This window comes from Polyodon spathula, chromosome 6 (genome assembly GCF_017654505.1).
Source record: "Polyodon spathula isolate WHYD16114869_AA chromosome 6, ASM1765450v1, whole genome shotgun sequence".
NCBI lineage: Eukaryota > Metazoa > Chordata > Actinopteri > Acipenseriformes > Polyodontidae > Polyodon > Polyodon spathula.
In genome coordinates, this window is record NC_054539.1 from 2,634,274 (window position 1) to 2,651,393 (window position 17,120).

At 42.7% G+C, this 17,120-nt stretch overlaps 1 protein-coding gene across 1 annotated transcript in view; it reads left to right on the plus strand.

Moving 5' to 3' along the window:
* LOC121316625 (tetratricopeptide repeat protein 7A-like) overlaps positions 1–17,120 on the plus strand; it is a 118,625-nt gene that overhangs the window by 55,497 nt on the left and 46,008 nt on the right. Inside the window, 2 exon segments of the mRNA XM_041251666.1 lie at positions 11,855–11,971; positions 13,592–13,692. Of these exon segments, the coding sequence (XP_041107600.1) occupies positions 11,855–11,971; positions 13,592–13,692 (218 nt within the window).

Sequence of the window (17,120 nt, forward strand, 5' to 3'; positions counted from 1 at the left end):
TGTGTGTCGGGTGTGCTGTGGTCGGTGGCTCTGTGTGTCGGGTGTGCTGTGCTTGGTGGCTCTGTGTGTTGGGTGTGCTGTGCTTGGTGGCTCTGTGTGTCGGGTGTGCTGTGCTTGGTGGCTCTGTGTGTCAGGTGTGCTGTGCTTGGTGGCTCTGTGTGTCAGGTGTGCTGTGCTTGGTGGCTCTGTGTGTCGGGTGTGCTGTGCTTGGTGGCTCTGTGTGTCAGGTGTGCTGTGCTTGGTGGCTGTGTGTGTCAGGTGTGCTGTGCTTGGTGGCTCTGTGTGTCAGGTGTGCTGTGTTTGGTGGCTCTGTGTGTCAGGTGTGCTGTGGTCGGTGGCTCTGTGTGTCAGGTGTGCTGTGCTTGGTGGCTCTGTGTTTGATTAGCTAGTTTTTACATGACAATGCTGAATCTCCTTTCCCTTTGCAAGTGACTGCAAAGAAACTTACACTCCTACTCCTCAAAATGATATTGAAAACAAGACTTGTTCTTTTAACTTCGCCCCTAATCCAATCTTTAATTCCCTACAATACTATTCCAAACTTCTCCTCCGGGACCTATATGTCGAAAAGCAATTAGGCTGCCGTCCAACCCACTGAAGACGGTGTGGAATATTAAGCTTTGTGGGGAAGCTGTTTTATTACCGCGAGTATTTTCCATATCAGTTGTTGTACAGTGGCCTTCCTGCGAGCTGCTAGCTGCCGATGGAGCGGCCACCGAAGAATAAAGGAGCATTTTTCAGGGAGAGCTTTGTGCTGTTCAACAAAAACAAAAGCAATGGGCTTCAGCTACTGTAGTCATGATACTTTGTGTTACTCTCCATTCAGCTTGCTTTGTTTCTACATTTTACAACGCTCACTCTTTTTACAAATTGAGTGTGCCGTATACTGTGGGGTTTTAGTATGATAGTACACAAGATTTACCAGTTTTGCAAGGCTGGTCAGTAATGCATGCTACACAGAGTGCATGTTAAATTGTTGTGTTAAAATTATGGTCATGCTTAAAAACACATTTTGCTGATGTATATTACTGCACAGTGTATTTGTGTATATATCTGAAAACATACCAACATAAAATATATCTTTTGGTCATATGACTGTGCGTGTGTGTGTGTGTGTGTGACTGACATATGTAACTGTAACATGTTTAGATGTTTCCCTCTTGGTGTTTCTGATGGCATTTCTTTCATTTTTTTTACTTCTTTTTTGCAGCATCTGATACAGTGCATGCTGTATTTAAAACACAGGGAGATTAATACATGAGCAGCCCTTCTAGCACAGCCACAGTGATCACTTTGGCACCCCCTCATATCATCATTTCATTTCTGTTGATTCTGAGATACTTACCAAACATGATGAGAACGGACACAGGCCAAAACAGGTAATACCCATGGGCTTACACATGATTAAATAGTGGGGTAGACACAATAGCAGTCATTCATTAATCAGGCAATAAATCACAGTAATTAAGTATGAAAATGTCATGTTGTAATGTTTTGTTTTATCACCCTAACCTCACCACACATCTTATTAGTGAGCATTATAAGAATATTGAGGAAATTGTAGGTTATTCCCATAGTACTGTAATTACTGCCTCATCCTGGATTGTTAGCACTCAGCTTGTGGAAAGCACAGCCAGCATTCACACATCCCGAGGTTAACAGGAGGATGTCAAACACAAGAACAAAGTCATTCATTAAATTAACTATTAAACACGCACCTCTGCCATTTATGTAATTGCAGCTTAGCTAAATATTGCTAAATACACACAACACAAATGTGATTCCTTTTCGAAGAGGGAGTATGAGTCCAACCTGTGAAACGCAGCTGAGTTTTGTTTGAGGGTGAAAGCGCACAAAGCGGTTCATTGTGAAATCTCCAGGATCCTTCGGCCAAGCAGAACTCCTGTACCATTTCCACTGTGCTGGCTTCTGAACTCAGCTACCTCTGCCTGTGTTTGCCTAGATTTATACAATACCACATAGATCAAATCTGGGATTTCTAAAATCCACTAGTCCCAGTGCTCCAGCAGTCTGCATCACCTGCTTTCCAGTCTCTGAAGCACAGTCATCCCAGCCTGGCTGAGATCAATCAGGAACCGTGGTCGACGCCTTTTCAGCCCTTCTTTCTGTACATATGTAACCCCTGCTGTGTAACCCCTGCTGTGCTCGGTGTTCTCCATCGGCTCTGTTGTAAGTCATTCAAGTAAGCTTTAAACCAAGGCGTCAGTGTCTGTTAGGGATATGGGCAAGGTTTGCTCTACAGCCCTTTTCTTCTTTTGAAGATTTGTTGTCCTGTGCTTGTATTTTATACTTCAGTTGCAAATATGCCAACTCTATAGAACATTTCTCCTACTTCCTGGTAAGAAATCACTTCCTATGTTGTAGCCCAGCTTCATTCAGTGGTCTAGCTGCTATTCTAATATGTGACCACAGGAAGTGATGATCTACCAGGAAGAAAACAAAATGACTTAAGCACATGAAAAAGGGGCTCAGTGATAATGCTGGTCAGGCTAATGGATTTTAATAGCTATTTTTAGCAACCCTTTTCACAAATGGATATTTGGGGGGGGGGTCTAGGGATTGCCCTCTCACTGCTGTCTGGTCCAGTTGTTTATTTTGTAGTGAGTACTGATACTCTTTATCGTGTTCACTATCTGTCTGTTAATAAATGCATATGTTTCTGCAAATCAAATTATGAGCGGGTTTTGGATCTGACTCTGTCTATAAGTGTGGATGTCCCTTGATTATTCTATGACATTTCTTGGATCTCTTGCACCTGTTGGAGGCTGTTCATTTGACCTGGGTTTTTAAGAGAGGACAAATGGACCCTCAGGTTTGATTAGTAGCTACAGGGTCCAGGACTCATAGGGGGAAGTTCTCACTACAAAGCCACCATTACCCAGCCGACCTCTTCAGCAGTTTGGCTTAATGCAGTTTGCCAGACTATGGCATGCTTGACTCAGAGCAGTGCCTGGGGCTGTTCAAATGCACTGTGATGTGAGCTGAATTCTAATAGTATAAGAGAGCATTCAGCTTCACCCCCCACTGCTACAGGCAGGGGTCACTGCAGCGGGTCTGTCCTCTACAGAGCCACCCTGGATAGGTGTGTAATGTTGTAGTTCAATCTGTTATAATGACAACATTCATTCTGTTATTGTCATTATCAATGGTTAGCAATAAAGTGTAAGACTCGAGTGACTCACAATTGAAACTTAACTAGATTACATGTTTTTGATTCCAAAACACAAACTTACATGTATTAAACTTAGTTTAGTTTTGTAAGGTGGTCACTAGCTTCAAACTGCAGATCAGTACATATATAGTCTCTTGCCAAAGCTTGATATAATACATCTGTGAAACAATGTCTTTTTGACTTATCTTTCGAACACATTTCCACTTGACATTACCTTATATACAGTTCATTGAGCACATCATTCAAACTCCCACTCCACAAAGAGCCATATAGCTCAGAGCTAGTCCTTCCACTTGGTGCGATCATCACATTTCTCTACAGGTGCGAGACACAATCCAATATCTTGCAAGCCAAAGTAGCGCCTCAATTCCTCCTTGTGTCTTATCGCTTTGAGGCAGTGGCTTGCGTCATCTTTCTCTTTTATTCTTCTTCGTTTATATTGACAAGGGGGCGCAAGCATGCACATACCCAATGCCATTTCATTTTGCAGTGAGAGCATGTTGTATTGCATAGTTTAGGGTCTAGGAAATTCAAAGAACACGAGATGACAAGTAAAAGCAGCACAGCCATATTTAGAATCACCTCTGGGTTTTTTTAGTGGCCTGAACTCTGAGAGCTCTGAAGCACTGAACTCACTGTACAATACACTCTCCAGTAATAAGGATTTATCAAGGTTTGCTTATTTGCCTTGTATATTCACATGATGTAGATCAACTTTTCTGTCTGAAATCTGCTAGAGGGTGCAGTTAGTACAAATCCAAGAACAGGGTCAGCTTAATCGGTGCAAGCCTATGTTTGATTTATTTTGCACTTCACTTCAAGTTTATATACAAGCCTTGACAGCTCGAGGGTAAAGCTGTGATACTGTGTACAGCTTGGCCCTTTTTAATCGCCAGTGATGTTATGTTGAACCACAGCTGTGCTCTTCTGGGGTAAATGATTAACGGCATGTATTCAGGACATAGTAAGCATGATGTCATGAGCGGCATTTCCTGTAATGTGTGGCATCACTTTTGTGGCAGGGAATTTGAAACGTTAGCACACTGCATTCTGCGGATGCATTTATTTCACTGTGAACCCGATCTCAAGAACTTTTTAGTCAGGAGACACTATTACTGGCTAGACACACTGCTGCTTGGCTTTAAACCAGAGAGAAATCAGGGAGCGAGTTCATCTGACTCCCTAAATAAAATACAAAAAACCCTTACCCCAGGGTTACGTATGCGCTGCTCAGCTGAAATATAATGCAGTGTCTAATACAGTAGTACTGTAAGCAAATGGCTGTGACTGATGGAAGCATTCTCAGCTACACTCGACACTACTGACAGTGCTGTGACTGATGGAAGCATTCTCAGCTCCTACACTCGACACTACTGACAGTGCTGTGACTGATGGAAGCATTCTCAGCTCCTACACTCGACACTACTGACAGTGCTGTGGCTGATGGAAGCATTCTCAGCTCCTACACTCGACACTGCTGACAGTGCTGTGACTGATGGAAGCATTCTCAGCTCCTACACTCGACACTACTGACAGTGCTGTGACTGATGGAAGCATTCTCAGCTCCTACACTCGACACTACTGACAGTGCTGTGACTGATGGAAGCATTCTCAGCTCCTACACTCGACACTACTGACAGTGCTGTGACTGATGGAAGCATTCTCAGCTCCTACACTCGACACTACTGACAGTGCTGTGACTGATGGAAGCATTCTCAGCTCCTACACTCGACACTGCTGACAGTGCTGTGACTGATGGAAGCATTCTCAGCTCCTACACTCGACACTGCTGACAGTGCTTTGATGGATGGAAGCATTCTCAGCTCCTACACTCGACACTACTGACAGTGCTGTGACTGATGGAAGCATTCTCAGCTCCTACACTCGACACTGCTGACAGTGCTGTGACTGATGGAAGCATTCTCAGCTCCTACACTCGACACTACTGACAGTGCTGTGACTGATGGAAGCATTCTCAGCTCCTACACTCGACACTGCTGACAGTGCTGTGACTGATGGAAGCATTCTCAGCTCCTACACTCGACACTACTGACAGTGCTGTGACTGATGGAAGCATTCTCAGCTCCTACACTCGACACTACTGACAGTGCTGTGACTGATGGAAGCATTCTCAGCTCCTACACTCGACACTACTGACAGTGCTGTGGCTGATGGAAGCATTCTCAGCTCCTACACTCGACACTACTGACAGTGCTGTGGCTGATGGAAGCATTCTCAGCTCCTACACTCGACACTACTGACAGTGCTGTGACTGATGGAAGCATTCTCAGCTCCTACACTCGACACTACTGACAGTGCTGTGGCTGATGGAAGCATTCTCAGCTCCTACACTCGACACTACTGACAGTGCTGTGGCTGATGGAAGCATTCTCAGCTCCTACACTCGACACTACTGACAGTGCTGTGACTGATGGAAGCATTCTCAGCTCCTACACTCGACACTACTGACAGTGCTGTGACTGATGGAAGCATTCTCAGCTCCTACACTCGACACTACTGACAGTGCTGTGGCTGATGGAAGCATTCTCAGCTCCTACACTCGACACTACTGACAGTGCTGTGGCTGATGGAAGCATTCTCAGCTCCTACACTCGACACTACTGACAGTGCTGTGACTGATGGAAGCATTCTCAGCTCCTACACTCGACACTACTGACAGTGCTGTGGCTGATGGAAGCATTCTCAGCTCCTACACTCGACACTGCTGACAGTGCTGTGACTGATGGAAGCATTCTCAGCTCCTACACTCGACACTACTGACAGTGCTGTGACTGATGGAAGCATTCTCAGCTCCTACACTCGACACTACTGACAGTGCTGTGACTGATGGAAGCATTCTCAGCTACACTCGACACTACTGACAGTGCTGTGGCTGATGGAAGCATTCTCAGCTCCTACACTCGACACTACTGACAGTGCTGTGACTGATGGAAGCATTCTCAGCTCACTCGACACTACTGACAGTGCTGTGACTGATGGAAGCATTCTCAGCTCCTACACTCGACACTACTGACAGTGCTGTGACTGATGGAAGCATTCTCAGCTCCTACACTCGACACTACTGACAGTGCTGTGACTGATGGAAGCATTCTCAGCTCCTACACTCGACACTGCTGACAGTGCTGTGACTGATGGAAGCATTCTCAGCTCCTACACTCGACACTGCTGACAGTGCTGTGGCTGATGGAAGCATTCTCAGCAGTAAGACGACCTCTGTATTTCTAACCATTAGAGCACAGTGCATAATGGGCATTAACTGGATCCTGGATGCTTTTAAATAACAGTGCATGACAGCAGAGTGCAGATTTATTATAACACCTCAAGAGTTGTCATTTATATGCTTTGTATACCTACCTGCATAAAAACCTCTGGGTGTGAGACTTTCTAGAAACAATAGGCACTCATATGTGAAAATGTTAAACCACTTTGTGCTTTGATGAGGCACCTTAAACAAAAAGTCTCCTGCGTTTTACCATTTGTGGCTATGTGTTCCTTTTCTCTTACTATTTAAAATGAATTGTATGTGTGGCCTTTTGAAATCATGAATTATATTAGACCAAGGATTTTCAGAAAAGCACAAATAAAAATGAAAGCAAAAGAAAATAGTGATCGTGAATTGATTTTCTTAACAGTATTATATATTATCTTTAAATGAGTTTGTACAAATATGTCATTTTTGTTTAGCAGCTCAAAGTGAACCTTAGATGGAAAAAAAAAGAACAGAAAATCTATCATGTCCACGCTTTTCACTTGTAGCGTGTGTGATTTTGAGTGGATTTCCACTGTGATATGGGTGGGCGAAGCAGGCGTCTGGTGATTCTGCATATGGAGAGCTCTCTGTGCTGCTAATTAAATTTGCTGTTTTCAGCTTGTCGTATAGTTGAATACTAATCAGTGAAGCACAGTATTTTACAATACTAATTCTAACACTTTGACAGGTTTTGGTTTGTTTATTAGGCACAGCTGCATTTTTAGTAACAGCAATAACAGCTGGTTTCTTACTTGCAGAAAAGAAAACACAAGAGCGCAGAAAGTGCAAAGCGACAGAAGGTTATACCGAGTCCCTCTGGATAATGTTTATATTGGCTTTAAAAAAAATCTCTCTCTCTCGCTCTCTCTCTCTCTCTGTTATTGTAGTTTTATCTTGAGGGTAATGTTTTTGATGTTGTAATGGCACACATCTTTATGCTGAGATGGGAAGTGAATAGTAACATGATAAACGTTTACAGTGCAGCAAGATAATTTATCACAGTAGCAAAAATCAATCACAGTGTTAAAAAAGAAAGGACCTTAAAACAGCCGCAATTATCATCTTAAATCACAAATTGCAGACGGGATATACAAATGAGACAGTATTTCCCTCATCAAATTAGCCATGCGAGCAGTTAAGAACATAACAAGAAGAACATAAGAAAGGTTACAAGCGAGAGGAGGCCATTCAGCCCGTCTTGCTCGTTTGGTTGTTAGTAGCTTATTGATCCCAGATTCTCATCAAGCAGCTTCTTGAAGGATCCCAGGGTGTCAGCTTCAACAACATTACTGGGGAGTTGGTTCCAGACTCCCACAATTCTCTGTGTAAAAAAGAGCTTCCTGTTTTCTGTTATGAATGCCCCTCTATCTAATCTCCATTTGTGACCCCTGGTCCTTGTTTCTTTTTTCAGGTTGAAAAAGCCCCTTGGGTCGATATTGTCCATACCTTTGAGAATTCTGAAAGCTTGAGTGAAGGTGGTGTTAAGAAGGTGGCACTCCATATTCAAAACTCTAAATTGTCTGCACATTAAATAAATGAAATAAATAGTACTGCAGCTGTTATTCATATTGTCAAACTAATCACAGGTTGTGCGTTCACTCGTTGAGTGATATAAAGCTGACACAGATCATTTCAGAATGTCTGTTTGAGAAGGGAACACAGCTTTCCGTGGTGTCTTCTCTCAATGTGGGGTGATCAGTATAAATCAGACACCTGCTCCTCAATTGCGTGACTCTCCAGAGCGTTAACTGCACTCCAGGGGGATGTCAGTGGATTAGGGTGCTGTGGACAATATTCAGCAGCCTAAACGTATGTGCTAAACAAGGAAGCATTAAACAGTTCTGTTCAGTACTGAGGTGGATTTCTCTCTCGCTGAAGTTTCTGCATAACTGTCATCACAAAGCTGTGTATGATAGGGTTACACAGAATACTTGCTGATGCCAAAGAGGAACTGCTTGCACAAATACACCTTTTATTTATTTATTTATATTTCAATCCACAGCAAGACCCAATACATATATATTACAGTGATGGATTGCACACTTTAGGAACCTGGGGGTAAGGAATGTACACTCCATCTTGATAAAGGGCCGATTAAGGGCTTAAATGGTTGAATTGTTGAAGTCAAAGGGTTAGTTAGTACACCTGGAAGTGCTTCTGTGGAGCCTTTAAAAAGAAGCCTTTAAAAGAAGCCTATAACTGGGGCTGGGGGGACGTCCTGGGAGTGGGAGTGAGAGCGAGAGGAGATTTCCTTAGAAAAACAAAATGTAAATAACTATCTAAAGAAAGTGTGTGTGTGTTTTTGCTTTGGGATAATCTGAGATGTTAATCTGTTTAGTTAGGACCCACAACACTGTTGATGAGATCTGTTGCCTACATTACAGACGGAGACGGGGCAAATTAATCACAATATGTGTATATATATATGAATAATATTTTTTCACATCTCATAACCCAGGGCCGAACCCACAACTTTTTTTTTTCTACTCTCCTCCTCTTCCTCATCTGACATCGTTATTACAGCAGTGGCAGCGGGCTTCCTTCGCAGCATGTTTACGTCTCGTCACAAAGCGTGCGTTATGATTGGCTTGGAACAAATGGGTTCCTGTTCCTGCCGTCAACGAACAGCGCCAGTGTGACCAGGCCTTTTGAGTTTTTATCTTATCCAATCTCACCTTGTGGGGCAGAATCTGTAACTGCAGTGTATCACACAACATATGCAAAGGGTTAATACAATACTATAGTTCCTTCAATATAGTGTTTTTTTTTTTTTTTTACAAATGGGATCATCTGTGACGGGTTTCAGTTAGAATTTCTGGCAAATAAAGCACTGAATTAACAATGTATGTGTACAGTGTGCAGAAAATATTTTATTAAATTATATAAATAAATACAGGAAAAATTTTGGCAATTTACTGGTTCTTGATTAGTCCTTGTTTGGTTGTCTAAATCCCATTGTTTAACATTACTATTGGTAGAAGTAGTATTTTTTTTAAAAATTTTTGTCTGTGGAAAACGTTTTGATTGGATACTGGCATGCAGCTGATTAATCAGAGACCGAATCCCATGTCGTCATCAGTAGTGGTGGTTGTTGTAGATGTTTTAGTAGTAATGTCCTGTCTTGAGTAAACGTAGGGATGTTTGATTCAAAACTGTTTTTGTTTGTAGTTTGCAGGTCATGGGAGGTTTTGCTATTTGGAAGGTGGTGTAATGGAAGCATGTGACAGGAAGAGGAATTAATAATAGTTTTTCATGTGACAATGCTGACAGTTGTGCGCTGTGTTTAGTGTACTGGTCCGCATCCACAAAGCTATTTTATCAGCGATGATTTGAATAAAAGAGCTTTGCGATTCTAGTCCATTGTATGCAATGCTGATGGATGCAGTTCGTTTACTATCATTTTAAATCATGTTTGAACCAATTAAAAAATAATAAAACAATTTAAAGCAAAAAAAAATCACTTAAAAACACTGATGTTTTTTGTTTTCTTTCAGAAAAAAGAGAGTAATTAAACTGCATTAATAACCATTGTGTACACATCTAGAATGTTGTGCTAAAAAGCAGTCTCCTGAGTCAGCTCCAGTCACAATACTATCTCAACGCAGCGCTGATTCAGATCCTCATTTACATTACTGGCATGTTGGACTGAAATGCAACACTCAGCCCTGCCTGGCAGGTGCCCTGTGTCTCCCACTGGCCTCCCAACAAAGTGAATAATCCAGCTGTCCAGCTGGCACCTGTGCTCCAAGCACCGCATTGCTGGATGAGGTTACACACGCCGTTGTGACTGTGCACTGAGGGATACATCATGAATGGAAATGTTTAATAAATAATGATTGTGCGAAGATGTTAACGTTTCATGAGGCACACACTCGATCCCCCTTTGTTCCCCTTCAAATGAAGCAATTCCAGATGAAAGCATTCTTACAGTAGCAGATGTCCTACCTAAGGCCATGCTGGTATGGGCATCAATACCATTTAGTGATAGCTCAGGGTTTGTTGTTAATATAGACAGGCAATGGTGCATGGTTTCTCCAGTCAAATTAGATCAATGTTTAAAATAAGACAAGTACATATATTTGCATATGTATGTATTGTGTATTGTGTCGTGGTCACTGTCTCTATAAAAGCTGACGAATAGCAAAATACAATAATGCATAGTGCAAGCAAGGTATGGCAAATATATGGCAAATATGGCAAAGCATGGTAAATGCATAGAATAAGTATTGGGAAAATGTGACTAATGCAAAAGAGAAGTGCAAATTGACCGATGTATTTATTTATACTGGTGGTATGAATGTTATACAATACAGCCATCAGATAGGCCAGCGGTATACTTATGATGAATTGGCATCTGTGGTGGAGAAGTAAGTGCAGGACTTGGATCCATTCCATGCTGTAGCGCCATTACTGACACGAAAATCCACTCCTGACAGCCATTCTTACTGTGTAATTGAATTTCATCAATACTCACAAATTCGCCGAAGCTGTGCCTCATGAGTTATTTAAAGAAGTCTGTGTTTATGAATAGCCGTGTGTTCCCTCTTTCTCGTGGCAGGGCCACGGCAGTATATAAAAAGCTTCTTCTGTGTGACAAGCTCACGCAATGCTGAAAACGGTGTGGTTCTCGCTTTGTAAAATTAACAGACGTTGTACCTCTTTCATAAAAAATAGGAGTTCATAAAGACTGGACTAAACGTTTTGAAAATATGGTATTTCCATGGCCAGATCTACATTGTGGCGTTTGAAACAAAAGAACTGGATTCCAGGTGAATAAATATAGTACAGCAGCTTGTCTCTGCACAACAAACAAACACAGGTTTAAGAGATACCTGGCTGAGAGGCAGGGTTAGGTACATTATGTACAACCCCTCGGGATGGAAAGGGCTGTGTACAGTCTTTTCACAATGATTCAGCTGGACCACACAAACCACCTTTGTGAGAGCAAAGCCTTGGGCTGGTTAGAGTGATGGGGAGCTTAATGCAGCTGAAAGGGTCTAATGGGCATCCAGTACTTTAGAAGGCAGTGCACTGTACAGCTGCTGTACAGTATTAGAGGAAGTGCTGTAATAATACAGGCTCTGATAATGAGAAGTGATTCTGTTGTATAGTAACTGTTTCCAAATAGGGCAGTCCCTAGGCTATTCAGAGCCATTTCACCTCCCTTTATCAGCTGCAGTGCCATTTTCCTTGCTCCCCTTGTCAGGTGCTGTTGTGGTTTTCCTTTGGATAGAAAAGAAGCACCAAATTAACCAGAAATAACCAACAAAGATATTTAATTCAGGGGACTAAAACACAGAGGAGAGGGCAGCTCCTATTGTAAATTAAAAAAAAAAAAAAATGTACACCTTTAAGAGCTGAGCATGATTTGTGTGCTGTTTTGTCCCCAGCCTGCTGTTCACAAAGGTGAAGATCGAAGCAGTTCTGCGAGGCCCTGAAGTGGCTCTGCTGACCTGCAGGGCAATGCTGCGTCTGTGGCAGAGCTCCTTCCACTCCTCGCAGACCAGGTGGGGGCTACTGTGCCCATTAAAACCATTTTCAAGATTACACCGTGTAACGATTTTTTTTTTTTCGTTCCTGGGTAGTAAGTGTTATTTCCTAATTGCTTATGCCTCAAAAGTATAGAAAATGGCTATTATTCCCCACAAACTTTGCTTTTGTGACCAGGACAGTGATATTTGGAAATTTACCTATTTTCCAGAACATTCCAGATAGATTCAGTGCTGAGTAAACTTGGAGTAACTTCTAGAACTTTCTAGAACTTTCCAGTAATATAAATAGTAGTATAAATACAGGGGCCTTAAGCCCACCAGTTCAGTTTAGTTCCAGCTGCCTAAGTGGATACATATCTGCATTTTTCTGAGATGGCATCAAGAGGCTGCAATGATGGCATTCCTGATGGATCTCCAAGGCGGTTTTACCAAGTTTCCCTGCTATCTTTGCCTTTGGGACAGCAGGGACACCAAGGCGCACTAACACAGGAGGGACTGGCCACAGCGGACCGAGTTCTCTGTGGGGAGGAACAATGTCAAGTGGGAGCCACTGGTGGACCCCCGGAAGGTGCTGATGCCACCACTGCACATCAAATTGGGCCTTATGAAACAATTTGTCAGAGCTCTAGATAAGGAGTCGGCAGCCTTCAAGTACCTTCAAGACTTCTTCCCTAAGCTGTCTGAGGCAAAGGTCAAAGCCGGTGTCTTTGTCGGACCACAGATAAAGAAGATCCTGGAATGCAATGAATTCCCCAAGAAGCTCACCAGTAAGGAGAAAGCAGCTTGGAACAGCTTTGTCGCAGTGGTTCAGGGCTTCCTGGGCAATCACAAGGCCGAGAACTATGTGGAGCTGGTTGAGACTCTGGTGAAGAACTGTGGCACAATGGGCTGTAGGATGTCCCTCAAAGTCCATATCCTTGATGCTCATCTTGATAAATTCAAGGAGAACATGGGAGCGTAATCGGAGGAGCAAGGCGAGCGCTTCCACCAGGGTATACTGGACTTTGAACGCCGCTACCAAGGAGCGTACCAACGAGAACATGATGGGAGACTACATTTGGTGGCTGATTCGTGAAAGTGATTTACAGTATAATCGTAAATCTCGAAAAACTACTCACTTCTAAATCTTTTGTAGTCATTTTTGTATTACTTTAGTATAAATACATGTTAATTTGGATTCATATGTTGTTTTTTTCTGACTTTATGTGAACGAAAAGACCGTTTTCTCATTGGAAATAGGTAAATTTCAAAATATCACTGTCCTGGTCACAAAAGCAAAGTTTGTGGGGAATAATAGCCATTTTCTATACTTTTGAGGCATAAGCAATTAGGAAATAACACTTACTACCCAGGAACAAAAATTGTGTTACATAGTGTTATTGACCCCTTATAAAAGACATGATACATTTGCACAGTAAAAGTAATATTTGAAAAGGCTTTACCATACCATACATGCTTTACAATGCTTACCTATGTTTTACCATGCTTTCTCTTTCTCTGTAACTTTACTGTGCATTTACTGTGAGAAGCTTTTAAAAGGGATGGCTTGCATGTGCACACATCCGTCATATAGAGTCAGGATGTGTTTTCACATTAGAAGTGTGACAAAGACTCTTTCACCCCTGCATGTTTCAGTGAAGGGGATGAGGGGAGCAGCGCAGATGATTCCGCCCTTATGAGCAGGAAACCCAGCGGGCTGCACCTCACCCTGCCAGACTTCCAGGACCCTGAGACCGGTAAGAGGACACAGCAGGGTGGTGAGCGGGCAGCTAATCCGCAAGTGGGAGATACAGCAGAGCTCTCTGTAAAGACATGCAACATGTACAGTGTCAGAACTGAATGCAGAAGAAGCAGGTACTGCAGAGTCCAGATCCTACTGCCAGCCAGCATTGAAGATAGAGTTGAGTAGATAGATAGGTACAGGAGCCATACAACTGATGCTAAATATATAGTAAACCTTTCAAAAATGCACTTGAGTCATCCATGGCATATAGCAATAGCAATAATAACCACACTGATAGACAGACAGACAGATAGTTAGATATATAGAAACAGACAGGGAGATAGAAGTTCATTAAATTGGGCTTTAAAGTTTTATGTTAAGATGGAAAGATATATTCTACCATTCTAATCGTGTTCAGAATTCTTAATACTACTGAGAATAGACGGCACGACATCTGCAGGAGGGACTCGATACCCCCTTTGGAAATAGCTCGTTTGCCCTCAATCAATGATTGAGTGCAGATTGTGGGAGCCTGACAATCGGGAACACAGGGCTGTAATCAGTGGCAAAATTGATCCCAAATTATGAGATGTAGATCCGGAACCAAAAGAAACAGGTGTCAAATAATTAGTTTTCAACTTCAGTGTAGGTAAGTGGCAATGCATTCTAATGACTCTAATGAGAGACTGGAACAGAACCATCAACCTGGACGTGACAGTACCTCCATCCCAATGCCCAATCAGTGCAAGCTCCTTTGCTTTGCTGGTCAGTGTTTGAGTCTGAAATGAAGACATTCTGCTTTGTGTGACTGAACAAGGGCAGGATGTAGACAGACAAGCCTCGTAGTGCATGTGAAGTACGTTGTCTTATCCAGAGTGAGCTGACAGCAGCTGTGACATGTGCTGTTGCCAGCCTGGGAAACAGCAGGCAGACTAGCTGGAAATTGATTAACTTTAAGAGTGTGAGAGCTGTCCTTCTCATGACAGGCAGACTGTACTGTGGGGTTCAGCTGACAGGGTAAAAATCAGGGACAGAAGTGGATCGTTTAAAACAAAAAATAGGCACTTTAAACTTTGTAGGCACTAGCGTCTTACAAGTACTGAGACTCATGAATAAATGTAGACAGCAGGTTGGGCCCGTTCAGATCTAACTAACTATCTTGATTTCCTCAGTTAGATAACATCCCATCTTCAAATACATGTTTTAATGAGCAAGCCATCTTACAAGAACAGTGGCTTTTATTAATTAACTGCTAGACTGTTACGAGATCCAGTTATACTAGCATTCAACAATGTGGGCAACATTCTCAAAGCTATTTACTCTAAATCCAGGGAACAAAATAAGACTCCTTTTGCATAGCAGTTTCATCCATTCCAACTTTTACTGCAAACTTGATTAGCCCCAGTGTATAGGTAAGCTCAGGTGCGTCTCATAAAACCAGGAATGGATCAAACTGCTCTTACGTCCATCTCTGAAATCATCAATAGTGAATCTTTGTCTGAAGAAACAACTTCAGATTACCCACAAGCCGCTAGATTTAAGTGAGTTGTTCATTTCTGGTTTGGTAACTTTATTGAGTGTGTTTTTACGATCTGAATAAACTGTGCTCTGAGAATCCAGCCCTGCGTGTATCGTTAATGTTATCCAAATACTCTCGCTGAGGAAAAGAAAAAACAAAAATAAATGATAAGTGAGTGGAAAAAAATCCTTTGGAGTTTCTTTTTACTGGCCAACTTCTAACACCCCTTATGGTTTTCATGGGCATGGTCTTTAATTATGCTATTTAAATCTCTGAGCTGCCAACTGCTGCCCTGCAAGCTAGCTCCTGATTTGTAGAAGTTAATACAAGCAGCAGGCGGAGGGTTTGGAATAGCTGAGCCGGCTCAGGTTGGGTTTATAGTGCCGGTCATTCTGGGCAGGAATCCCAAGCCTGCCAGCCTGCCTGCTGACTGTCTGTCTGTCCCTTGGGATCCATCACATTTGCTGCATGGCTCTGCAGCCCAGTTATAAGATTTCCCAGCACATTCCAAACATTCCCCATGAGCAGGCCTGCGAGGGAGGGACATTTTTAGCAATTGCCATCAGCTTTGCCAGATCAGCAGCTTAATAAAGAATTAAAAGTGTGACATTTCAGCTCAGTGACCCAGCTGCTTCTTCATGCCCCCCCCCCCCCCAGTCTCGTATTGAGGTCAGATCTTCCATTTCGTGTGGCGCTCGTCGCTGGTCTGGAACACTGCAGTTGCACATGGGACTGTGCGCGATTTCAAGAATGTTGACAACTGTTAGCAGGTTGAATGTGTTAAGTACAAGTTCACCCCCCAAAGCAAATGCTTAAAAAAAATCACCGGCTAGCTCTGTCATCAGTTGATTTTGTAGGAGTTGGTTATTATTAGGTGGCACGGTAACCACTTTTCTTCAGCCACACTTGCTCATACAAATAAACGCATGGTAGGTTAAAAGCTCTGTCTGTATTGATGGCGGCCCATTATCGTTGCCACTCTTACACAGCTGCAGTCCTACGGGCACTGGTTCAGTTCAGTCTGCCAGGATGAGGCTTGTCTCATCACTGAGGTGTAGATTGCAAATCATGTTTTATCACTGGTGGCGCTTGTTAATCTCTTTCTGCTTTCCTAACTGTTTGTGCTCCTATATAATAATGCTGTCTAAAACAGTGGAGCAGCAACGCAATACAACTGAGATGAAATTCATGTAAAGAAAATGTATGACTGAGCTGGCTCATGGCTAACCACAGCACTGTACTATAACAGAGTGAGAGAACACTGATGAAGAAACAAGGAAAACACAAGCAAAGGGTATTTGAGATGCATGTATTTCTGCATGTAAGCGTAGCAGTGCTATATTTACAGCAGGTACTGTACACATTCAAATGGTTTAAGTGTGAATAAAAACTTCATTTTATATTCTGGCTGCAGTTGTTTTTCTGGTATTCACAGATCTGAAACAGTATGTCTTCCTGTGTTAGCTGTGCTGAGGATAGCGAGATGCATGCTGATTCGCAGGCGAGCCATATAGCCCTGTTTAGATGCTGCTGTATTGCCTCTGCAGATTACCAGGGCAAACAATGAGAAGTGCATCCAGATCCTGCAGTATCACTGCACCCTGTCTGTGCTTCGTTTAGGAATGTCCTTTACAGTTTGCTGTCATTCAGAGATATTTACTCCATGCAGGGAAAGTATTTGTATGGTGTTTCCAGTGAGCAATGCTCATGCCCTTCTCTATTCAGTGTGTCTCCACAGCAGCTTTGGTGCCACTGTTTGTCAGGGGATAGGGCAGTGAGACTGTATAAGCAGCAGTCTGTACAGTAACGATGCTGTAAAGGACAGATATCCTGCTACTGAAGAGGTCAAGTAGCACGCTACAGTAAGGTAATCACTGCCTCTCTCTGAGGTGGCCTTACAGCATAACCTCAATTGAGCTCGT